Source organism: Tauraco erythrolophus, chromosome 7, assembly GCF_009769465.1.
Source record: "Tauraco erythrolophus isolate bTauEry1 chromosome 7, bTauEry1.pri, whole genome shotgun sequence".
Taxonomy (NCBI): domain Eukaryota; kingdom Metazoa; phylum Chordata; class Aves; order Musophagiformes; family Musophagidae; genus Tauraco; species Tauraco erythrolophus.
In genome coordinates this window covers 35,111,173-35,136,903 of record NC_141471.1, presented here as the reverse complement: position 1 = coordinate 35,136,903, position 25,731 = coordinate 35,111,173, and the positions used below count along the sequence as shown (strand labels likewise).

At 39.6% G+C, this 25,731-nt stretch overlaps 1 protein-coding gene across 2 annotated transcripts in view; it reads right to left on the bottom strand.

Moving 5' to 3' along the window:
- Positions 1 to 9,890: 9,890 nt before the first annotated feature.
- The window catches only part of ABCB5 (ATP binding cassette subfamily B member 5), a 35,903-nt gene continuing 20,062 nt past the window's right edge, over positions 9,891 to 25,731 (bottom strand). Inside the window, exons 15-28 of one of the 2 annotated variants that reach the window (XM_086614901.1) lie at positions 25,346 to 25,507; positions 24,636 to 24,872; positions 22,539 to 22,685; positions 21,829 to 21,933; positions 20,968 to 21,045; positions 19,766 to 19,849; positions 17,626 to 17,829; positions 16,679 to 16,779; positions 15,393 to 15,533; positions 14,754 to 14,910; positions 12,852 to 13,065; positions 11,745 to 11,947; positions 10,604 to 10,750; positions 9,891 to 10,088 (exon numbers count right to left, since the gene is read on the bottom strand). In XM_086614901.1, the coding sequence (XP_086471027.1) occupies positions 9,891 to 10,088; positions 10,604 to 10,750; positions 11,745 to 11,947; positions 12,852 to 13,065; positions 14,754 to 14,910; positions 15,393 to 15,533; positions 16,679 to 16,779; positions 17,626 to 17,829; positions 19,766 to 19,849; positions 20,968 to 21,045; positions 21,829 to 21,933; positions 22,539 to 22,685; positions 24,636 to 24,872; positions 25,346 to 25,507 (2,178 nt within the window). Of the gene's footprint in view, positions 10,089 to 10,603; positions 10,751 to 11,744; positions 11,952 to 12,851; positions 13,066 to 14,753; positions 14,911 to 15,392; positions 15,534 to 16,678; positions 16,780 to 17,625; positions 17,830 to 19,765; positions 19,850 to 20,967; positions 21,046 to 21,828; positions 21,934 to 22,538; positions 22,686 to 24,635; positions 24,873 to 25,345; positions 25,508 to 25,731 lie in introns of both variants that reach the window. The other variant, XM_086614902.1, reaches the window with a different exon arrangement.

Here is a 25,731-nt window from a genome sequence, read left to right as displayed (position 1 = left end):
TTTCATGTACTTGAAAGTATTCAGGCAGGAGCGAAGCTGAGCGATGCTAGTCAATTTCATAAACAACTCAGGGAAATACCTCCCCTTCTCTTGACAGATTTGCCATTTAATCTGACTCAAGATAGGACAAGTGAATGTGATGAGCTGAAAGAGGGAAGGTCACGTGAAAGATGTATGGTTAATGTCCCTGTAGAACATCATTTACTCCTTGAGCCTCACGAAATATTTCCAGAAAACACACGCATCTGACTATCATTCAATTCAACCTTTAATGGTTGCCAAGTTTTTCAGAAGGTTAAAATAGTGCAGAGTCCTGAGGAAAGACTTGGAGATGTTTCTACTTGTCTGTATTCATCTAAGTGCTTAAGGTATTTTCCTGTTTTATTTTTTGCTAGACTGATCTCATTGGGGGACAGGATTCTCCCTGCCTCACCAGAAAGAAGCTGACACATTTTAGAGGCAATTGTCTAAATATAAATGTGATAAGAATTATAGCAAAACCCCTCCTGACTTTGACTTGTCATCGAACCAGGATTACTTGCAGTATCTGCATCTCAGTACCGGAAGTTCCCAGATATCTTCAGTTCTAACAGCTGATCTGGTCATCTTCATCTCCCCTTCCCAGTAAATGAAACACAGTGATGCACTTTCTGTGTACCTCTGCTTCAAGGGAAACATTATCTCAAGTAATACTGTCTCACCAGGTGGGCCCTTGCTGGTCTTAGTAAAGGAGGGAGCTACCAGGGTAGCTTAGCTTCTTTCTCTGCATCAGTGGTCACAGCTGAGACATTGACTAACACATGGGGCAATCACAGAAGAAATGAGTGGGGTGAGGGAAATTCCATCAGATTTTTTGGAAAATAAATACAACTACTGATGTAAAAATGTATATATATTGTGCTGTAGATAGTTTTAAACAATATTCTGTTATTCTGTTACTGGAACAGGTTGCCCAGAGAAGTTGTAGATGTCCCATCCCTGGAAGTGTTCAAGGCCAGGTTGGATGAGGCTTTGGGCAACCTGGTGTAGTGGAGGGTTTCCCTGCCCATGTCAGGGTGGTTGGAACTAGATGATCTTTGATGTCCCTTCCAACTATAACCATTCTATGATTCCATGATTCTATGATTCACAAATCACACATAATCAAATAACACACCCTGTTATATGTGACATTAAAAAACATTTATCAATGTCTGTTTTCTTTTGCTTGTGCTGAGACTCAACTTAAATATGACTTGTGTTAGCATAAGTTTATTATAAACACATGTGAATGTTTATGTGAATGTGCCAGTCCTGATGGCATTATGATTGAGTGTACTTAACAGGAAAGAGGATAAAATACATTTTTAGATGTACGATATTCCTCATAAAGATGAAAACAAGCTGAAGAAGTCATGGCAAAAGCTTAACTTTAACGAAATGTGTTTTAAATGTCACCCACATAATACACATCTTTACTGATGCTTGGCAGTAACTTTGTAGTGATGACTAGGGTGGGATAAGTCGTGCTCCTGTCGGCTTGAGATAGTTTTTAAGGACAATCAACACGGGAATGTTGGGCCTTGGTGGGTGGCACTTCTAGGGTCCCTCTGTGCTGAGCATTTTCTTAGCACTGAGGGGTGTTCAGAGCAGCAGCGGGGCACTGCTGCCCCGGAACTTTTCTGAGAGCAATGTACAACTGTGAGATGGTTGGGGGGAGGATGGAAATAGGAAACCTTCATAGCTATACTTTCTGGAAGAAAGCAAGCCTCTGGCAAAGCAGTGAAATGAAGAGAGGTTTAATTGCTGGAAGAAGTGTTTTCAGAGAAGCTGGTTTGGGTTGTGTAGCTTTTCATAACACCATCTCTCGTGGAAGCCAAGGGGCAGCTTTTGGGGTCTAGACCGACCTGCTGCTGCTTTCATAGCATGAGCTGTCTGGACTTTTCAAGTGCTAGGAGTTTAATTGCTTTCCCAGGAAGTATGGCTAAAAGTCTTAGACATAAAAGCTAACAAAGATTTATCTACTGAAAAATGGAATAAACAGGCATAAGTAACTAACATCATGTGAGCAAGTGTAGTATGTGAGTGAAGAGGGATGGCTTAAGTATCTGACTAAGCTGAAAAGAGAAATTGCATCATCAAAGCTTGGTGGCTGTCAGAAGAAAAGCTACTTTTGACTCTACAAGTTGAACTAAAATGCTGAAAGCAAGTGGAATTTTCCCATGATTCATTTGATTTTTCCTCAGATTCTTTCCAAATGTCTAATCATGAAGCAATCTGTAATGTATTTAAATATATATAAATATATATTTTATAAATAGAAAACTATCATCCAAGTATATTCATATATACTGCAAAGTGGATGCTTTCCTGTCTTCCATAAATGGGGTTGATCAGACATGTTCTCTTAGAAAAAGCACATCCATAACTCTATGTATTTGTGAGAAACAATTAAGAAGTGAGAAATGCAAAGATTATCCAACGATGGTGGATGCAGACCAATTTATCAGAATCAATATACATTATCATACTGTGCAACTTAATGTATAAGTGTAAAAAAATTATAGCAAGGTACTAAGATATAAAAATAAAAAAAAAAAAAGAAAGAGAAAGAAAACATTAAAATACAACACTGGAAGAGTACCAAAAGGATTGGCATAAATTCATGGAAAAAATTGCTCCAAATCTCAAAGTATATGTGAAATAAGAAACTGAAGAAAATAGTCAAGTGAGTCTCTATTGGGAACCCTATTTATTCCAACTAAAACCACATTACTGAATATTAAAATAAATCACATTACAGATGTTTCTTCACAGTGCTCTAACATTATAAAGTGGCCCATTAAAATTTTTTTTTTCATATTCAGTGTTGCTAATATACACTTAATTTGCAGTAAATAAAACACATATACTGGGTTTGTAACCAAGACTATTAGTGCTATATAAAGTAGTAGTTGTTTGGTTGAGTTTCCTCTGAAACAACACACACACTACATTGACAGGTGTTCATATGAATAGCAGATGTGAAAATGGGAACTCCATTTACCATAAAAAACAGGCAAGGTATAGGATTGTCAGAGACACCATTTATTTTGATCCCTGAAATGTTAACTCCTTGTTTAAAATTCCCTTCATGCTATCCAAGTGGGACAAAATTCCAGATTCTGCTAATTCACTCATTATTATAAGTAATTTTGGATGCTTCTGCAACCTGTACATTTCTTTTCCATTTTACATGTTCAGGATAAATAATTCCCCTGAACGTGTGTCCTTCACTCCAACCCTCTTGTATTATTAATATCTAGATGAAGAAACTTCACCCTCCTGTGCTTCAGAGGCCCGTCCTTTTCCTTGGAGCACTCCTTGTCTGCAAGAGTTAGTTCCCGGGTGCCTTTCTGGTCAGGACCTCCAAAAATTATTTGCAGGACTGATAAGCCAACCTAGCAATCTCTTTAAGAAAGCGGAACTCCCTTCATCTAATGTAAATGTATAATCTGAACCAAAACTGAGACTCCCCATTTAGATTTCTGGTAAGAAATAGGCACTTCCCTGGTGTAGTTCACTGTGTGGTATGCTCAGACAGATGTTTTGGAAACAGATGAGTCATATCCTAGTGGCACTTTAAAGGCAATCATCTTCTTGATTGCTTCAGCCCTAAATGTCTGCAGTTGAATGATGTGTCCCGTGGCAGTGCCTGTTTCCCCCTTGTTTCCTCTTGGTAGAACACCATGTGTGTTCTCAGTGAATGCTGCCTGTGGTGGATCAAATACTGAGGATATTCCTTTTTGCAACCAGGGGTGAACAAAAATGGCCATATTCAGGTCAAAGGAACTATTCTACTGGTGGTTAACTGCAAGGTGGTTTTGCTTTGGAAAAGGCAGTAGTGACAGACAACGTTCCTAATGATTAGAAAGAAATAAGGGTGTTACTCCTATGGAAACAGCAAAGCAAGGAAATACATAACGGTCAATTCAAACAAGTCCACAAAATCTATTTTTTGAGCTAACATGACTTTCTGTGAAAGCATTCAGTAAAATAAAGACTGGCATCTTTGGGAGAATTACAGGAAGGCTTAGTGAGTTTGCTTTGGAGCATGTGATGCTGATGTGGTCAGACATCTGCTGGGGATAGGCTGGGGAGAACTCAAGCGGATGTGTGAGCTTCCCTACGGGCACGGGAAATTATTATTTCCAGACTGAAAGACACACTTCACAAAACAGTTTCTGGCCATAACTGCTGATGAATCAGGCAATAAATGCTAAAATGAGAAGATGGCTGCTAGGGTCTCAGGTAGGTAAGAGCTGCCCGCAGTCTAGATGACAAAACACAGCACAGAGGCAGATGGAAGCAATCCAGTGTAAATGATTCACTTACCGAGAGCAATGACCAGTCTTCTGCTGAGGAATTTTTGTTAGTTTTAGAAAGTAATCCTTTTGCATCACTATTGCTTTTGGCACTTCCCCTCTCATCTCTGTTTGTCCTTTTGCATTGGATCACATGGTGCAGCATTGGCTGTGTGTGCTGGGGAAGGTGCTTGAGGAGGAAAAGCAACCCAGGCAACTGGAAGTGAACAGTCAGGGAGAGCTGAAACCCTTGAAAATGTCAGGGTGATAGGCAATCTGTGGCAAGGTTTATACCTAGGGCAGCTGGAGGCTGATAACGAATAGTGAGGCATCTGGATTCTTCCACTTTTGCATGGAAAACTATCAGTCTTTTACAAGTACCAAAGGATCAGGACTTTAAAAATAAGCCCTCAAGTATATTTTACAAGAAAAAACCTGACATACATGCTGTTTGTGGCCTTGTTGCTTAGCTGTTCCTCACCCATGTTGGAGATCTTAGAAACATGTTAATGTCTCAGACACGGGGAAGGTGTGTTTTACGAAAGTCGAGTCTGTTTTACACACAGCAGTATGGATACATTGAAGGAGGTCAAGTAATGTACTGGCTTTCACCCACTGTCTTGACCAGTTCATGTGCAGCTTGGATATAGCTGTATTGACTGCCAAGCCACGTTTCTCCTGTATAATCCAAGTCCATTTGCAAACAGAAGAGCTTGGAAATACCTCGGAAAACCTGTCACTTGATTTTCTTCTTCAGCAAGCTACAAACATGGCTCCAGATAAACTGTGCAAACTCTTCTGCTTTTGGTTGTTTCTCCTTCGAGAAATGAGTTCCCTGGGCAGAGGGCCAGTGGCAGCAGGCAGCGGGTCACAGCAGGCACTGCTGTGACAACAGGCTACTTCATGGAAGCAGAGGCACAAGCCTCATCCAGAGAAGATACTTAACCCTTGAAATCCAAGCTCCATTGGCACTAGGTTATCAGCTGTCTTACTGATATCTGTATGATAGGATCTAGCAGATCGAGATCTGGCTTTTTTTTTTTTTTTTTTTTTTTTAAACTGGTATTACAAGGACAGCTATTTTCCTAGGGCAAGCACAGTCCTGGAGAGCAGTTTCACTTCAAACCCTCCAGCAATGTCAGGTGAACAGACCTTAACGATCCTGCGCAGTTTCTTAACGTTTCCCTTAGTAATTAGGTGAAATCACATTTAATTAACATTTAAATAGGCCCACTCCCAAGTGTGACGGGGAATTTTCCTAAAGCTCAGTATGGCAAGAGCCCTTCGAGCTGACACATTCCCACTTGCAAACACAAGTGAAAAGTCAGCAGTGACATGCATGTTGACAGTAGCAGAGAAAGGCCAAGGTAGGTATGGCCTGACACAGATTGTTTAGCAGAATTTTGCAAACTCTCCAAATTTTAACGAAACTAATAAATTTAATCCAGTTAAAAAAAAAAAAAAAAAAGGCACGTGGGTGTAGTATTTTGGCTGACCCTGAAAAAATGCCAGTTGATCTTTTCTCCTCGCTTTTCGAAAAAAGATCATTTCTAAGAGTACAAGGGTTGCAAACTGCAATTTCAATGAAAGCTTTCATTCTTGCCATACAGCCAAAATTATTAAATAACTTCTTTAAGAAGATGTGTACTTTACTGATTTTAGATGAATATAAATTGAAATTTTGTAGGCTGCAGAGGACAGTAGACATCTGGGAAAACACACGTGATGATAAGCACTGCATGAATTTACTGTTTTGCAAACAGCATTATTCCTGAATTGCCGACAGGTATTTCAGACTGGAATAGCACACCCAGGGATGGGAAACATCCACACCCACTGGGACTGGTGCACTCCAATGCCCATACAAACAAGAGGACAATTAACTCTTTGAGGGCATAAGGATAATCAAGTCCTATGTCCTCCAATTCACATGCTTCTGTCAACAACTTATCCCGTCTCTGGGGCTTCAGTCTGCCCAGTAGTAATCAACATTTTAACTAGACTAATGATTGCAAAGTTTTAATCAAATCTAACAGCTATGTATGATACTACAATGGGGTCAAGTGGTTAAGACACTCTCAATTCTTTCTCCAAAATCCCTTACGAATGCCTTCTCTGAAGTCTCCGCTCTCTTTTTTAGAACATCATACCTTAATAATTCCCCAGGAGGTCTAGATGAGTGCTGACATAAAGTAAGGGTCCAGGCTAAGTGCTTCTCATCTAGTCAATAACAAATACTTTGGTGTTCCTTGACAACCATGGGCTGATGTGTTTCCTTCATCACTGTTCTCGTGACAGTCATCTTAGGAGTGAGGTCCCTGGTGACACCAGCAGCGACTCACCACGTTGCAGGCATATTTGGAGAACACTAGCTCCTGCTTGGGCAGGGATAAGGGAAGTCTTTTTTTAACTCTGGCACTCGGGGTAGATGGCAGTACAAGACAGAGAATGATGGGACTGACAAATCCTTTGCTGTTAAGATGTGTCCTCATAGGCTTTTCTTTTCTACCAGGGCTGATCCTTTTGATCTCTATATCAGCTTAGGGTTTGGTGCTGAAAAGGTTCTTTTAACATGCATTTGCCTCTGAATTTAGGTCTGCTTTTAATCAGAGCCAGCCTACAAGCCGTATGGGCATATCCAGCTGGGAAGGTGACTTGGATGGCCTGAAATAAACCATCAGAGTTTGTTGTTACTGCCTACAAGCTGAGTGTACTAATCTATTTATATCTCATGGACTCAGTAAAATCATCCAGCTCAGTCTGTCTTTTAGCAGGCATGCAGTAGTGTGCTTTTTTGTCCTTCTTCCAGGTGGCTGGGATTTGGCTCTGTTTCCTTGCTCATCATCTCTTTTCCAGGATTTGCTTTTTTCTGGTGTTTTTCTCAGATCTGCAGACGATCTTTTAAATAGGGCTGTGATACAAGCAGCTTTTAGTACATTTGTATTGAGATAAATCAGTAAAGTCTGTTCTTGTGTTACACAACATCTCCTTTGTGAACTTAAGTAAATCAATGCTATTTACTTCAATGGTGTTTTCCACTTCCCCTGTTTAATGACGGAAGAGCAGAGGACATTTCTGAGGCACATCTGTCTGGCACTGCTCTTTCCCTGCTTGGCCACCACAGCTCAGAGTGGTGCACACACGTTCCCTCCGTCATGACGTCAGCACCTGCTTCTTCTGGTCCAGACCAAATCCTACCTTTCTGTAAAGAACAATGTGAGAGAGTGCTGCTGAGCCTCTTACTTCATTTATCCTTGCTTACTTTATTTATCCTTAACATACACAGCTGGTACTGAGTCTGTCCAGCTACAGCAGCATGAGAACACTATTGCAAACAAGGGTGAGGAACATGCCAAAAGGGATGCAAGTGTAGCCACTTTTTTTCTTCCATGGTAGCTAACATTCACCTCTGAAAGAGGAAAGAAGCAGAAACATGAGTCACAGAACTTATTTTTCTGACCATGCAGCAGCTCTTTCAACACCTTCCAGGTCAAATAATGCATATTTGCTCACTCCTCTTGTCTCTGTGCTGGTAAATAATCCCAAGCTGATGGGAAGGAAGCACGTTTTGGATTCTTCTGTTATCTGTATGGATGTGAATGTAGTATTTTCCACAAAGATGCTCTATTAACTAGCCCCAGATGTTAGATGATTCTTTATGCTATAGACCCTCCACTTAGTGACTGTTATCTCTTCTATTTATATACTTAAATCAATTTCCCATTATCACTTCATCTTACTTAATTGTTACAGCAATAGATCATAATGAATTGTAATACTACAAAAATTTATTATTCACTACAATTGTAACAAAACGACATACATATGCATCTAACACAAAAGCACAAAAAAACTCTTTCCCCAAAGATTTATGGGTTAAGAAGGAAGATATTTTATTTTCAAAACTGAGAATCAAACTCTACTGCTTGTAATTTTAACTCCAGTGCAGAAACAAAACAGGGAAGGTGGGAATTAATCAGAGCCCACATTGGATAATTGGGAATATAATGAGGGCAGCAGTCCGGTAGTATCTGCCTATCGTGAGAAAGCGAAGAGGTCACAGGGTCAGGGGTGCCTGAATGGGTGATAACTCCTTTTGTAACAGTCCCTGAGAAAAACCATGTAAGGGAAAGTGACTGTATTTATTTTGGCAAAGCTGAGACCAGAATTTGTTTTCTTTTGTGTGTTTTATCCCCTCATGAATTCTGATGCCAGAAAACAATTGAAAGGAGCGAAGGAGATAGTCATTACTGTAAGTTTTGTTTGTTACAATTGAGTAGAGTTATCTGGAAATTATAAAGTACTGCAGGTTGCTCCAGGCCACAAATCCTAACCCAAAGCCACGTGCAAAGCCTTAGAAAATTAAAATGCTAAAATTGGGTTTAACCAGCCAAAAAAAACAGCTGCTGAGTCACTCTGACTACACAGTACAGATTCTTCAACTGTTGAATGATGTATTGCAGCACCCTGAGGAATATATCAGAGGAATAATCAGTTATTAAAGCACATGTGTAAATGAGTTTTGCCAACATTTCAAACAATCTTTAAAATTATTCATAGAATCATTTAGGTTGGAAAAGAACCTTAAGATCATTAAGTTCAACTGTTAACCTAACACTACCAAGTCCACCACTAAACCATGTCCCTACGCACCATATCTACTCAAAATAAAAGACCTCATATTGAGAACTACTTTTTAACTTTTTTTTTTAAAAAAAAAAAACCCAACTATTTACATGGCTGATGTGAGTCCACTCCAAAAGAAGCCGTCCTAGCTCCCCTGCAAGACTTTTGATATTACCCTGATGGATGCAAAAAGCAATTAAACTCTGTTAGATCAGCAATTGAAAAACGCTAAACAAAAAAAATAGTATATTTTATGTCAGTTTATGTTTATATGGAAAGCTTGTAACTATTACAATTATTGTCTGATATAGAACATTGCGTCTCAAGAAACATGTGAAGCATCATAGTATCAGAAACGTGGCATAAACTGGGGAAAACCCCCAACAAACCCACACATCCAGCCACTTCTCTCTAGATTTAATACAAATGCGTTTATTTGGAACTCAGCAGTCAGTAAGAATTGACAGTAATCTTTAATTAAGATGATTTTATGGCTGCATCTGGCTGATGAAGAAACCCAAGGGGCAAGCACAAGCACCAGCTCACTGCTTATCCATGATGCTTAACCAGTGTCAAACGCTGGTACTGCCTTGGTTTATGGCACTTGATACAGGCCAGGGTTTGGGCAGACAGCGAGAGTAGTGTGCCCCACCTAAGCCACGGTGTGGATGAGACTACCCAAGGTCTGGCTCCCTCCAGATCACACAATTTCCCAGCAGATTCAGCCCCTGGGACTCCGCTGTGCCCCTTCCATGACTCACCCCAGGGCATGCACTGCTCACCTCCATGGGTGTGTGGGGCAAGGGCTATATCGGGCGCAGCAACCAGGCTGCAACATATGGTCCCTGCTCCATCAGCACAGACACAGCCAATGGTAATTTTCTGTAAGCTTTTCACGTCTTCACAGAAAAAAAACAATTAAAAAAAATAATCTGCAAACTATTAATTAGAGACTTGGGCATTTACAAGGGCATAGTAGTGTCCTTCCTTTGCCAGTAACTGGCTGTGGGTGCCCTGCTCAACCACCCTGCCATTCTGGATCACTGCAATGACGTCTGCAGTCTGTACAGTCATCAGGCGGTGCGCAATGACGATGCAGGTTCGACCTTGCCGGGCGTTATCCAGAGCTTTCTGGACGATCTGCACACAGATGGCATGAAAATGCTGTTAGCATCTAGAAAGCCTTCACTTGTCATAGGAAACACATTTGATTTCTTTCTCTTTGTTGTCATCTGAATATATCTCCCATAGATATACAGATTAGGGCATACACGAGACTCCCACTCAACAGGGTTTATCACTGAGGTCAGTGAGGCTGACAAATGAGCATGAGACATTGGGTTCTTAGGCAGTTTGGGTCAGAACACAAATTCAGTATTTACCATCAAATATAGCTAACAGGAAGACAGCTGAATAAAATCAGCTCCCCATGGTGTTTTCTACTTTTTGAGTTTTCTACCTGTTTGTTGAGTAGATACGCTCAGCTTCCTACTGTGATTCAATTCCCAACTTATAGCCAAAAAAGCTACCATGATACACCTGCCCTGTTGTTTCACAGCTGAGCATTTGCAACATATTTGCATTGATTTTATTCTACAGAAAGCAACTAGCCCTGTACATAGACATATATATTTCACATAACAATCATTACTCACCTTCTCACTTTCTGTATCAAGAGCAGAGGTAGCTTCGTCCAGAAGCAGAATGGCAGGATTACGAACCAGAGCACGAGCAATTGCTATTCTTTGTTTCTGACCTCCAGAAAGTTGTGTTCCTTTCTCACCCACCCGGGTATTATATTTCTGGATGTGAAAAATTAAAAAAGAAGGCCTGTGAATACTCTTAGAGAAGGAAGATTAGAAAAGTAATGTTTTTAATGTTTTATGTGTGGCTATAACAATGATTAGGTATTTCCATCTCAGAAGAAAATAATAGTGTAAGTGGTTTTAATAAAGCTAAGGTTTTATAAACACCTCTAGTATGAAGAGTTATACACATATATTCACATATATTTATGTGAATATATATATATATACGTAATTTAAGTGAATATATATATTCATATATATTCCCCAAAGGCTGGAATAGGTCTTGAATGGTATAAGCGTATGATTGTAAGAGTAACTAGAGATTCCACGTTTACTAACATATACATGAAGAACTTGATCTTGCATTACTTGTGAATAAAGAGTCCCAAACATTATTAGTAGTAATGAAAATGAAACATTTTTCAGCATCATTACATCATTTTCAAGTTACTCAGAACTACAGTGAAAACAAACCATCAAAGCATTTTTCTTTGTTGGAACCAAACTCTTGGCAGGCGTAAAGGTCAAAAGCCATGTCATTCACTTTTGATTTATTGCCCCTTTGTATTTGTTAAGAAACACTTGTGATGCATGGTTCATCCAATTAGAAATGAAGAACATTTAGTTTTTCTGAATCATTATAGAAAAAAAATTTTAAAAAAAATCTGTCTCAGAGTAACTCGAGGAGTTTCAGCTTTCAAAGGGAAAACATCAAGAAATTATGATGACCTGTTTGTACATGAAGTGTCCTCTTATTTTTTCCTCATAGTACTATATTAATAGGAACATTGACTTTTTTTGAACAAACTAACAAGAATTTTAAGCTTGAAACGTACTGACATTTTAAAACATAAATTCCATATTTTTTTCCTGTTAAGGGAAACAGAAATGTTTCTTTTTGATTTGACTGAAGTAAGCATTGCCTAGATTTCTCCATGTCACTCCAAAAATCTAATCTCACTGTGAAGAGAAGGTCACTATCTCTTACCTCTGGCAGGTTTTCAATGAAGGTATGAATATTTGCTGCTTTAGCTGCTGCTTCAATTTCCTCCTGACTAACCACCCGACTGTTGTCTCCATATTGAATGTTTTCAGCAATGCTGCAGTCAAACAAAATGGGCTCCTGGGACACCAGGCCTAGTCTGGACCTCAGCCATTGTAAATGCAAAGATTTGGTATCAAATCCATCTGCTAACTAGAAAAAGCAACAGAAAAATGATGCCAAGTTGACTACAGAGCTCATCCACAGATACAAACGGTAATCAGGAAAGAGGAATTGTAAAAGGAAGCCTGTTATGTGTTAGATTCCCAGCTGGAATCACGAAAATTTTGCATGCAAAATGGAAAAGAACCAGTAGTATAGGTGGAATATTTCCTTTCACTAGTTTTTCATTTTGTGTGTGTTTTTGCTTCCTTTTCCCAGCAGTTGGAAACACAGAAAGCAGATCACCAGCTGTCCCTGCAGCCCTTCCCGTCCGACTGACCACAAGAAGCACCAGGAACCTCACTGGAAAGCCTCACTCTGAGAAGCTGAACACAACAATAAATATTCACAGCTGTAGGCTTTTAATGCAATCTTAAAACCTCCAAGGAAGTCTCCTTGGACTTTCTACACCCATGAATGGAGACCACATCAAACAGCCCATTGCAACCCTCCAACAGCAGGCCGTACCATCTCTCTGGGATTACATTCATATTACCCGGACTATGCATCTATGTCCCTAATGTGTGAATTCATATTAACAAGATGACTTACACACTGACAAGCAAGTGACATGAACGTTAAGCCCCTGTGTGACCAGGCTGTGAGCAGCTTTGGGGAGGTAACATGATCTGACCCCATCATTCTGTTCCCCAGTGAGACCAGAACCTCAAGCTGCTGCACTATGCCAACATGGGTACCAGTGCTGGCATGTGTGTCTAACATGCAATGACAGAGGTCTTGATGTTGTCTACAGCTCCACTGGAGCCACAACCTCAGTAACACACACCTCTTAAAAAGGCACCTCTCCAGAGATATTGCTAGTGTTGTTTAAAGCCTTTGAAACCTTGGAATATAGAGAGTTCTGTAGATTTAATTGTTATTAATAGCTACACGAGTCTATTTTTACCACTTGTCCTTTCGCAGGGTCATAAAATCTCTCCAAGAGCTGAATGGACGTGCTTTTGCCACAGCCGCTGCTTCCTACTAATGCCAGAGTCTGTCCTTTGTTAACCTTCATGTTGAGTCCTTGCAAAACTTGAACTTCTGGCCTTGTTGGATATGCAAAATGGATGTTTCTGAATTCAATGTTGCCTTCAAAATTGCTCTGAAAAGTAATAGAAAGTTCACGTGCTCATATTAGCATTTATTAGCTTTAACTATAATAACACTTTTAAGACTGTTATTAAAGTGAGAGAACCGACAAGAAAGTTTGGGAAGATGTTTTCAAAACTGCTTTTGATGTCCTTCTTTTAAATTACATATTGAACTGAGCGTACTATCATTATTTATGTGATGGTCTGCAAATGTTAGTTGCTAGATCCTTCTGAAGAAACAGTTTTCTGCATCTCTTATCTATTTTTCACTTCACCTTTGAAAAGAATATCTTTAGACAAACAAGGTTAATATTTTTCATTTCTGACACATGCAATTGAGGCACTTCTACTCTTGCTGTAACCTATAGCGTTTGCGTTCCTGATCTCACACTGCAGGTAGCACAGTCTGAACGAATGTAACACAAGGTCAAGATCAGCTATAAAACAGCAGAGCTCCATTCTTCAGTCGGTGATTTACAGGCACGCAGGACAAACTGTGTTTTAAAAAGCAACGATAGCTGTTAATCAGCCATTCTAGCCAGGCTGATTTCTAAGCACAAGTGGAAAAAAGGGACACACATTAAGGCCTCTCCTGTCTCTTAGGGCAGGAGTCAGCCCTACATACATACTAGCAGCACCACTAGCACAGTGCTCTCACAGCAGCTGATGATCTCATTTAACGAGCTCAAAGCTTGGCTTTGCAGAAGTCACAGGCATCATCGGTATTCGAGTCCAGCCTATATTGGAAATATTTTCATTTATGTTTTATTTTACCAGGGACCTTCTGCCAAATCTTTCAGCATCTGTGCTGGAGGGCCCTGGTTCAAGAAGACACGTAAATGTGCTCGTAACTTTAAAGGCTGAAAATCCCGTGTGTGAGCTTAAAGTTATAGAAACCAGATTATGGCTCCCTGATCGGGGCTACTATCTGAATCCTACACAAGAAGTTCATTTTAAAATTAGATGGGTGTGCAAATGTAATCCTTCCAGATCATGTAAACTGAAAGCATTTCATGCAGAAATTTGACAAATGCTGACATCAGTTTCCTTAATGACAATTTTGGTTTAGAGGTGAAGTATTTTGAGATTTTTTTGACACTGTTTTTGGTTTTTTCTTTCTTGTCTTTTTTTTTGGGGGGGGGTGGTGGTGGGGGGGGTGTTTGTTGTTCCCCTGACTCCCCTGCCGCAACTTTAAAGCAAAACAGACTATTCATTAAGACAGTTCTGACTTCACAAGAATATATTTTTACTTTTAAGAGTTTCCATGGTTGTAAGAGGATGGATTTTGGAAAAACTGTTCTGTATCTGAAGAAACTAGATTGTCTTATCCACCTAAACAGTAGAAAAATGCATTTGTATTTCATTTCTCTTGTAAACCCTTACAAAGGCAATGCAACTGTGAGTGGAACTGACATTGTCAGAGCTTCCCTGAAATCATTTAAGATGTGGGTGAGTAGAATGAAAAGTAATATTTTTGTTTTAGTTCACTCAGAGCAAGACTACATTTAAGGATATACACTTCTGACTGAAAACCAAAAATAATCTGGCCCATTATAAATAGCAAGATAGTACCCACTATTTTACATAATACCTGTCTTTTGTGACACCTTAAAAAACCAACAATGATGAACACAGTTTTTAAGACAACACAACATTAGTAATTTAGTTTGTTTCAAGGTTTTTCTGAGAAAGACCTTACCAATTTTTCACCTTCTTCACTGTAACTGTCAATTAGAGGTTTTCTGTCCAAAAGTTGGAAGATTCTTTGAGCTGACATTTTAGCTTTGCCATAATCTGGTGCCAGAGAAGCAGATTGACCAACATTCATAGCTGAAAATACGATGGAAGAGAAGACACTAAAAAACAAGAAACAAAGCACCATTCATTTCAGGTAGAAGAATGCATTTTTTTCCTCATGTTTAAAATAAACCCTCAAAATAAAATTTTTTAGCATCTTTAGATTATGACATTTCTGGAGCTCTCCACTCCCCAAATCATCCAGTATTAGGAAGTTCTGCCTATTCCTAAAAGTACTTTATAGATGAGCAGTGGTGTCACATCACTCCTCCATGCAATGCTCTCTGCCTTAAAGGAACGTCAAGCAGCGAAGTCTTCTCCCGAGTGGGCATGCTGAGCATGGCACACGCTTACTGCTTCGCTGCCCAAAACCACACCTTTCCCCAAAGCAGTCCTTCTGCCCAAACTGCACTCCCAGCCAGACTGAATTCCTGAATATCTGTTCCCCATTACCTCTGTAATTAGATGAAATAATTTGCATGTATTGAAATCATTATCATGTGTATCGATTTTTTTTTTACATTTTATAAAGCATACTCACATAAATACATTTTCAAAGTTGGTCAGACAATGAGCAATAAGCCATGCTCCAAATCTGTAGACTGCTGCATTAATGAAGTAGTTTGCAGACTGAGCTACTCCATAGACAAATCCACGCAAAGGAGCTTTTGTCAAAGCATCTCTGATAAAGGAAGAGACTTTCCGTAAATAACTTGTAAAACCAAAACAGCAGACACTGACTGGGGGATGGCCAGATTTCTGTGTTAAAGTTTTTAAGCGATACAGCTTACCCCCTGAAAACACAACAAATCAGCTCAGAATACATGCACACTCACAAACAAGCCCTGCCAGATCCTAAAAGCATCCTGCATCGTGACATGGATCTGCCCTTAGGACAGAAAGTTAGAGCAATGAGATCCTTCATCCTCAGTTATGCTATCTTGAATCTCCTCCTTTGCTTTTCTATAGCAGGGCAGGTCACTAGAGCAGTTAAAGAAAAGGATAAAATTTACTAACTACCACATATGACCCATATTATTAAGAAAATAAGCAGGCTCCAGCCCAGGATAAGAGCTGCCTGTGGGCTTCTGCCAGGTCTTCTCATCCGAGCAGAGACCTCATATCCCGATTCAGAGCAGGGACGCACTGCTGGGTATCCCTCAGGGGCTCAGACTAAGCCTCGATTTCTCAATCTATCCTTCTGGAGAAGTTTCATTTCATGCAGCTAATTGAATGCACACTGAATCAGAGCCCGGAGGACCCTCTGCCCTCATGGTTTAGGATGCTCTCTGAAGAAACGGAAATCTCCGTTCTAGTCCGAGCTGTAAATCAGAGACCTTTGACGGTCCAAGCAAGCATCCTGCCCATATCTGGAGGTATTACTAGTTCACTAGACACTGAGTTTTAACTCTGTTTTGGCTGATTATGCAACGCATTATTTTCAACTCCTCCTTTTACATGAATTCCCTCAAAGGACGAAAGAAAAATTAGATTTTTCGAATCTGAAATTCGATGATTGGAATGCATTTCACTGGATGATACACAATCAAACACGGTATTCTGAGACACATAAGCATAAAATGCAGTTTATAAACCGTTTACATGATGAAAAAGCAAATCCTGCAAATGTTTTTTCACTCTGCATTTAAGAATATATATTAAAATATAACAAGTGAACAAATTTCAAAACTACGTAAATTGCTATAGATATCCTTCCCGATCTTGTGGATATCAGATAGTTTGCAAAAAATGTATCAAACCATGACAACAGTAAAACTGAAAGACTAAAATGTACAAAGAAAGAATTATTAAAGAAAAAGATCCTACCTATATGGACCATTCAAACTTTTAACATATCTTTCATAAAATGCTTCTTCCCTGGTCAGTGAAGCTACAGTTCTTATGTTTTCAACTGACTCTGTTGAAATCTAAATTAGAGATAAAACAAATAGGTAAGTCCTTACAACTGCAATTTACAACATACCTCCCAAATACGTTCTCTCTTCCCTAGCATTTATTATTTTAGATCAGAAAGTGTTTGCTTTAGAGACGAGATCCAGGTCTTACTACCAGGTGAAGAAAAGCCCAGAGGGACAAGATTATTCACCCCATGGTCACAAGACAGGATGAGGCCTGAAGCCAACAGCATATTTGAGTTCACAGCATTGGGCCAGCACACAGGAAGCATCAGCAGCCCCTGCCTTAACCCATGAGTTGTGATCCCAATGAATTAAACCTTATTTAGTAATTTAGGAACAAACCCCAATCATCCAAACGCAGCTTGCACTTTTGCATGGAGTACTGTCTCCTAGAAGAGCTTTATCAGCTGAATGAAGACAATACCCCTCATTATGCACATTAATGGCTTAAATTTTATGATGGAATAAAAAAATAGCAATGTCAGGGCTCAGTGGCTCAGCCCTGCCATGCTCTCGGCTGTGGCATAGAGCAGCACAGAGCTATGCCGCTCGCCCTCAGTACAAGGTACACCAGTGCCCGGTGCTACTGCCATTACAGCTGACCCTGCCCAAAAACCCACCATGGAGGCTTTCAAATGTGTTTTTATGGCCTAATTTATTGACATTTTGTGTTATCTATGTTTTGCTTTTCTTAGGGACGTGTAAACATTCCCTTTGCCCTCCACCCTGTCCTGTCTTTTCCTCTCCCCTCCTTCATTTATCTTGGATAATTGAGTCAGCTGTGATATAGCTACAGTGTCATCCTTATAAAGTGATCTCACTGCATAACCGTGTAGTTAAAATTGGAGAACTTACTCTTCCAGCTTCTTCCAAAGCTTTTTGATCTTTTGTGGCATGACCAGACATAGAGCTAACATTCACAGCGTTTGCGCCAATAAGGAAAGGAACGCAGGCCAGGATAAGCAAAGTTAACTGCCAGCCATATACGAATGCAATAATGATGGCAGTCAGCAGGGTAAAAACAGTCATAACCATCAGTCCAAGTCGGTTTCCAGTTGCCTAAGAAAACCCCAGAAACCCCCAAATATCCGTCATTAGATTTTGTTGCTTGTATCGCACTTGAAATCACTATACAGTCGAGGTCAGCAGTTCAGCTGGAAGATGAAACCATGCGCGGTCACGTGCGTGGACATTATGCACCTACTTCTCTAACTGTTCCTAAATGTTCCTCTTATCTGCCAGCATTCAGGCTTCCCAGCAAGGTTAAAGGAGTCTAAACAGTTGGTCACAGCAGTTATTTAATTAAATATGTCTGGGACTTCCTGCACTACCTGAGGCACAGAAGACTGTGGCCACTGTCACAGTAGGGTAGGTTGGCTGTTTGGTGTCCAGCATTAGGTAAGACAGGCTTCTTTCTAACAAGTAATTCGTTGACCCATCCCACTAACAGTGGTGGAAAATACTCATCCTCAGGTTCTCACGCTGCTGCACCTGGGCTTGGGTTCTCAGAAAAAAATCTGAATTTGGCCACCCTGCAGAAATGCTTTATTTCAGCAGGAATAATGAGTGGGAAAGATGAACTCACACTGAAGAATGCCTGTCTGCTCCCAGCCTGTGTAACCTTTTCATCAAGAACTCTTAAAATGAGAGATGATTAGCATCCAGCATCTGGGTGGGCTCTGATCTGCAGAAAAAAAGGTCTGAAAACAGCCCTGTGGAAATAGGTCATCTTGATGGAAAAAAACCCCAAAAATTCTTGGGTGGGAAGCAAAATTCTTCCTCTTTTGCCAAAAAACTTTCCTGCCCTGAAAAGGCTTTTCTTGTTCAATAAAATTTAAAATAGCAATAATTAAACCAATGTCAAGGTGAATTGTTGCCACATGTTCTAGTGGCTACACACAAAGATGAATTTGGAAGCTTCAGCCAGTGCAGCACGAGGCACGGTACTTACTGACACTCTGCAGTGCTCCAGAGAATACAGTAACTTTGGAGAGCAATTCATGCCCTTATCTGGCTTTTGTAGTTAGGGGACTCTGTTTACCCCTCCTTTCTACTGCCCTCACAGGGTGATGTAGTTCAATGCCACTGAAGCAAATTGGCACTTAAAGAAATTAAAATGACTAAGAATTGTCAAAGACTATTTTCTCACTACCAGCTCATAAAAAAAGAGGACAGGAGAGAAAAACAAAAATCTACTGAGATTGAAAAACATCGGGATTAAAGGGTTTTTGATGTACGAATCTGAAGGACACAAAGACATTTGAAAAATAAAACAGAAAACTTTTCTCCTACAAGTCCTGCAGTATTTTTTTTTTTTCTCCTCAGGGAGGAGGGAAGAAACCGAGGGACATTTGGCCAATCATCAGCAACTGCTGCTGAAGGTGAGCAGTAGGAAGAGTCGTACAGAATTTGCCATAGTCTCTTGCCAGTGCCCAGTGCCCGCCTCTCCCATACCAGCACCTTGAGTCATTCCCTCCCTTGGCCATCACACTCCCTCGTGTTTTTCATTAATGCTGGGCTACCTCTTACTGTTTGGCCTGCTTGTGTGTGAAGCACAGTTGGTGGAGATGGGAAGAATTACCTTCATTAAGGTCTGCAAAGATTTGTATCATCTGCAGATGCAACTTCTTCTGGTACTTAGGTGACATCCATCATAGTGTGTAAAAACCTGAGGTCCACTGATTCTGGTCCCCAGCACAGACATTGTTTTGCTTGGTGAAATGGTCTACAATTATTATATACTTAACTTAAAGACTTGCAGGGAGGAAAATGAAAGGTACATGCACATATGCTGGATTATTCATAGTTCTCAAATTATCAGCTGGGAAGCCATTTCCAAGGCATCAACAGCATGCTATGTAAATGCATCTGCCAGTGTCTGTGGGGTAGATTTACTACCTGTGTTCTGAAATAACCTCAGCGTCCCCTGCCAATTACAATTAACTTTTGTAAGAAAAAAAAATTAGAAAAGCACACAAAAATGGAATCAGCATACCCCTTTGACTTGGGAAGCATCTGTGGCAAGCCGAGTTAACAGAACACCAACAGCATTTTTCTGATCATCGTACCATCCAATCTCCTGCAAGAAAAGATACTGTTATTGTTTTTTTTTTTTTTCAGAAAATTACATGTTCTTATCATATTTCAGATTTATCAGGATTACCAATAAAAAGAACAAACATTTCCAGCTCAGGTGGCATATGGTGAAATGAAAGTTCAAGTCATGATGGCTAATTGTAATATTCTTCCTCTGTGGTCAGTATCTTCCAACTAAACTAAAAGAAAAAGCTCAAAAAGTATTATCCTGTTTTGAACATCTAATTGTTCACAATCAAAATGTAATTAACTGTAACGTTCTTCTGAATGTACCTATTTAGAAACTTTTATTATGATAACATCTTTTACTCAGTCCTTCCTTGAGCCTAATAAAGTTAAGTATTGTCTTCTTACAAGTCCTCTATTCCATTAACTATAGAAGAACAATTGCTTATCTATATTTTTACATAAAGAAAGGACTCTTATCTCCAAAGGCCATGGCAGTTTTTTTTCTCATCACTAATTTTTTTTTCTCCTAGTCCCTTTTGGATGTTTCTATGAATACACAGGTTCTTGTACCCCAATAGGTGTGCAGAGTGCCAAGTTATGCATTCTCAAAACTTCTATGCAAGTAGCATGAAATGGCACAGATTACGGGAAGGGTTTAATATAAGTACTTTATTCTTCTCATGGGTAATTCTTGATGCAATAGGGCAATTTAAATTTTTGATAGTAAAAAATTATCAGATTGTCTGTTTGCTATGAATTGCAGCATGTAGATTTAAATCTAAATAACTAAACAGATTAGACTTAAATCTACATATTCGCATCATGACCACACAAGCAAGAGGAAATTCAACTTTTTTCATCATCCTGGTACCCATAGACAGCTGCAAAGCATGTGCATGTCAGTGTGTCAAATATGCACATTTGCAATGACGCTCCTTCAAAATTAAACTATTTGCAGTAGCAGCACTGAGGTAAATTGCACATGAATCAGGAGATTTTCAGAAAAGCTGTATTTTTTCTGAAGCTAGTGGTAGAAGAGGCATATTTTTGTTTTCTTTTCTCCAGACCACACAATTAAAACCCAATATGTACCTCGTAACAGTCTGCAAAAGCCATCTGGCTCTCATGATACCCTAGCTGCGTAATTCATACCTGCTGAAGTAACGCTCTGAAGGACAAAGAGCGCAGTCTCATTGTTAGCATTTCTCCAGATTTACCAAACATGAATCCCTGGGAGAGGAAAGAGAGTCATGTTTTCTCATCTCATGCTTTAACTCCATTTATAAAGCCACACAACAAAAGCAATGACACCAAAAAGTCTGCCATAACTACCTGTGCATTTATAAGTCTTGGGAAAAGTGTCATTCGTGGTCCTGGAACCTGAAATGCTCTTTTCCCACAGAAAGGAAGCAACATACAAAGATGGCAGGAGCTTTGCTGTAATACCTTATTCATACACCTCAGCAGCGCTAGAAGATACATCCATCTGTCTAGTCGTCGGCCTCCCTAGTCCAAGTGCTACCAGAGACATTAACTCTCAGCACTCATACCAGTGGATTTTATGGTATGGACATGGACGTGCAGTAACTGTTTCCTGTAAGCTGTGGAGCAGTCATAAGAGAACAGCAAATGATGGAGTTTGCTTGATGGTATGAAAACCACCATCTGCTATGGAAAGAGTCTATTTTACACTTACTTTGGCAAAAGTCTATAGACTGTCAATGAGAAATGCCAGTCTTAACTTTGACTTTTATGGCCAGACCCTCAACTTTGATTTCAGTCGTGCTGAATCCACATTGCCATCACTGGCTTATTTAAAACAACAGCAGATATGGACATATGTCCTCAGGTAAGCACATCCATCAAACCCACGTATCTCAGGAAGAACCCTGCCACTTCTGCATGTTTTTGTAAGCTCTGATCAGTGTTTTGCTTCTCCAACTGCACTGATATGAGTTATACCCACAACCTGCTGGGGAGTTAAGAACTTACATTTCAGGTAGTGACACTTACTTGGATTATGTATGCTACTAAGATAATTGCTCCAAGTAAAAGAAACATTAAAGAAAGCACCACAGTGTTTTTATTCCTCTTTTCTGGATCTGTTTCTTGAAAAGCCTATGCAAGAAAAAACAAACATGAGTACGTAGACAATGAGTGCCCATTACATAAATCAGCCTTCGTCTCAAGAAGTTTGTCTGCTTCCATCCCTGGCAGTGTTCAAGGCCAGGTTGGATGAGGCTTTGAGCAACAGGAAGGTGTCCCTGTCCATGGCAGAGGAGTTGGAACTAGGTGATCTTTAAGGTCCCTTCCAACTCTGAGGTTGCTGACTGAGCCACATCACGGCTGTGTACCACAGGTCGAAATTCGACCTTATATTAGAACTCAAACCATTCTACGATTCAATTTCTCTTAGCAAGTATCCTGGATCCTGAAATCAGCCTGCAATCAATTGTCTGTTGAGGGCCAGAAGACAGTCCAGCTTTCCATTTAACCTACACATCACTAATTTGTTCACCCAGCTCCAACTATTGTTCCTCCCTCTGCTAGTTAGACACAGTTCCACTGGGCTTCTGCCTCTAGAGAGTCATTTCGGCATTTCCCCATTTTTCATTGGATCCATTTATACAAGTGAATCCCACCCAGAGTCTTATGTATCGGGACAACTGGTTGAGCGTGTAGGAGGCTCAGGACTGCAACGTCCATTTCAAAAAAAAGCTTACCCCAATGATTTTTCCAAATATAACAGCGAATGCAGGATGGACCCCTCCTGAGACGGCAGCAGCAATCACTCCCAGTAGTACATATAGCCACTCAGGTTTGTTCAGAGCCAAGATTCTCGAGTAAGGCACGTCAGGGAGATTTTCTTCCTACAGGAAAGAGAAGGCTGTAAAGTTTTCCTTGGAAACATGAAATTCCCCAGAAAATGGGTGTTCATCAGGTTTTGAGTAGTGAGCTGTCTTGGTAAACTACTGAAAGCCCTCTCTGTGCACTCAGAGCAAGCAAACTGCAGCTTTGCTATTTCATATCCTAGAACTTCCACTGCATTGTGAAAGTTTGGAGGCAAAAATTTAACAAAAGGCTAAGTTATGAGGGGAGAAGGGCAAGGACATGTCATTGAAAGTCAAGACAGGACTGGTCATCATGAATGGCAACTTTAACACTTGAATCTTTATAAAGAACTAAAAGTCTCAGTGTTCAGAGCACAGAAAAGATCCCTCCAGTTCAGCTAAATGCTAGTGGGCTGGCAGTAATACAATTGGGTAGAGAGGACATCTTTCTCTTTGCAAACTATAGTCTATGCATCATTACCAAAAGCATGAAAGAGGCATGTGTAACAGTAAGTCAGCCTGCATCTCCTTTGAAAGTACAAAAAAATGCCCTGTTCTGCTTTCCTAATTTATTCAAGTGCTTATGCCTCCACAAAGGGAGTTCTGGAGAAGCAAAAAAAAAGAAAATATTGGAAATGAAACAAAATATTAGGCAGGGTTACGATTTAAGTTGCTTTTGCTTGTTTTATCCCATGTTTCAGATGCTGAATGAAGGTGGCTAAACCTCAACCATAAAAGTGGGCTGAGGTTTCTGAAACAAATAGTTATGACAGCTGAATGCTTGATTTCTCAAGTTTTTGTGAATGTGATGAATACTGAAGTCTTAAGCATGAACACCCACCACTTTCTCTGATAAGGTCTTAAGCAGTATTAGTACACAGACAAAAAGTTGCAAAATTTTTTTTTTGTGATAATAGGAGTGGATCCAGTTCCTTCGTACTATTTGAAATATGTATTAGTTAGAAGCTATATTTTAGTGAAAAGGAATATCAATAGATACAAAGTACACTAAGGCTTCCATAAGTATTTTAAATAACCAGATGCTGCATTACAGATTAGATCCTAATCCTAGATCCTTCCATAGATTTAAAAGATTTTTAAAAAGGTTTTACTTCAGAATTTATGTTATCCTTTATTCATGTCAAGGTTTCTGAAGGCAGGTATAAAAAACAAATCCAAAACCCCCAAAATGCCAAACAACTCTTTCAATATATTTCCCGCAAAAGACTGTAGTTCAAGCAGTACAAAATAGGATCAAGTTTCTATTGAGCTGCCTACCCAAAGTCTGAGCCAAAGTCCACTAGAAATCTGCTCCTATTGATTGCGATGTGCAAGTTTTAGTCAATTTTGACAAATCAAGGTTCTAAAACCTGAACTTCCTCTGTGACTTTTATTCCTATATGACATTTGTCAATTAAAGGGTTTTATTTGAATAAAACCTCCAGAACTGTACGTTTTAAAGCATATACTAAGATTGAGAGAGAGAATAATAGTTCTTTTATTTAGAATACATTAGGGTTTTGATATTTTTTTTCGTTTGACATAAAGGCAATATGATATTCCAAAGGGCCTTAATACTTGGTATGCGCACTCCAGGGATTACATTATCCACCAGTATTTGCAACAGTGAGTACCAGAAATAAAGAATCCTGCAAATGAAGTCTCACAACTTGTTTTAATTATATAGAATTAAAACATCAGTAACACTGAAATAATACACTTACTTTTATGAAGCATAACAAATCAACAGCACAAGTTCTTTTCAGTTCTAAGTCAATAGTGTTAAAATGAAGTATTTAATAAGACATACACAATTGCCCTCATATTGCTATGACACAACAAATACTCAGCCTGGTGAATACTGACTGTAAGAGCACCAGGGTAAAGGCTGCATGGTAGCTAGCTATCTGAAAGTAATTAAAGTTATGTGCTTTGTGTTTATGCTTACATGTTATCACTAAAATTCCAAACTACAATTTTAATACTAACCTCTAGCTCTTTTTTTTTCTTTTTTTCAGAGGATTTTTTCTTAGAAGAGTTGCTTTTGCTCTTAAGTCTGCTGGATCTTCTTCGAATGCTGCCTCTCCCAGAGGTCACCGATTCTTCAAAACCATCTTGAGTCAGCTCCTTCGCAAGGTCATTTCTGTCATTTTCCTTGTATTCCTCAGCCCCTGTGTCTTCGCTTTCTTCTGATGTCCCGTCATCTTGAATGTTATTGCTACAACTCTAGTGAGGATTCAGGATATACAATCACAAGACTTTTTGAACAGGGAGAAGGAAGAGTAAAATTTTTTTCTCATGAGTAGTGCTGTTTCAATCATGTGTTCACTGATGCCCATAGGCTACAGATATTTCAGTCTGCAATGGCAGAGAGGTAAACTATTTGGTCTTGGTTTTTTTTCTTCCTATTTTCTCTTTTTCTTTAAGCAGTCTATGGAATCCTCCTGGAATCTAATTATTCTATGGTTATGCTATAATTATATCACTTATGTTCGTGACATATTGGATTGTGTAAATGTGAAACGCTTTTATGGGTAAAACCCCCAAGAATTTCAAGCCTGTGTCCGTGCCCAGACTAGAGTGACTGAGCAGTGGCCAGCTGGACAACGTGCAGGAAATATAGAGAGAAAATATCTCCACATACCAGCATTTCACAACTTCATGAATTGGAGAAAGAAAATAAATAAATTTGCCCTTACCTGCTGTGTTACAAGAGAATAGTAGACTCCCTTCTGCAACATGAGCTCACTGTGTGTTCCTTGTTCAACCACAATGCCATTCTCAAATCCAGCAATAGTGTCAGCAGTCTTAATGGTAGACAGCCTGTGAGCAATCACGATGGTAGTACGTCCAGCCTGAGCCTTATAGAAAAACAACAAAAGCAATTTACATTAAAATGTGCAAGAAAACAGCACAGAAATAAAACAAAGTTTTTAAGGCATTTATAATATAAAATAAATCCAAACTCTAAAAAGAATTATTTCTTCTAAAAAAAAAGATTACCCCTCTCCCCGCCCCAGATTCATGTATCTTGTTTACTAGTCTAAGGACACTTTCACTTGCCTAATTCAGGCAGAGAATACCA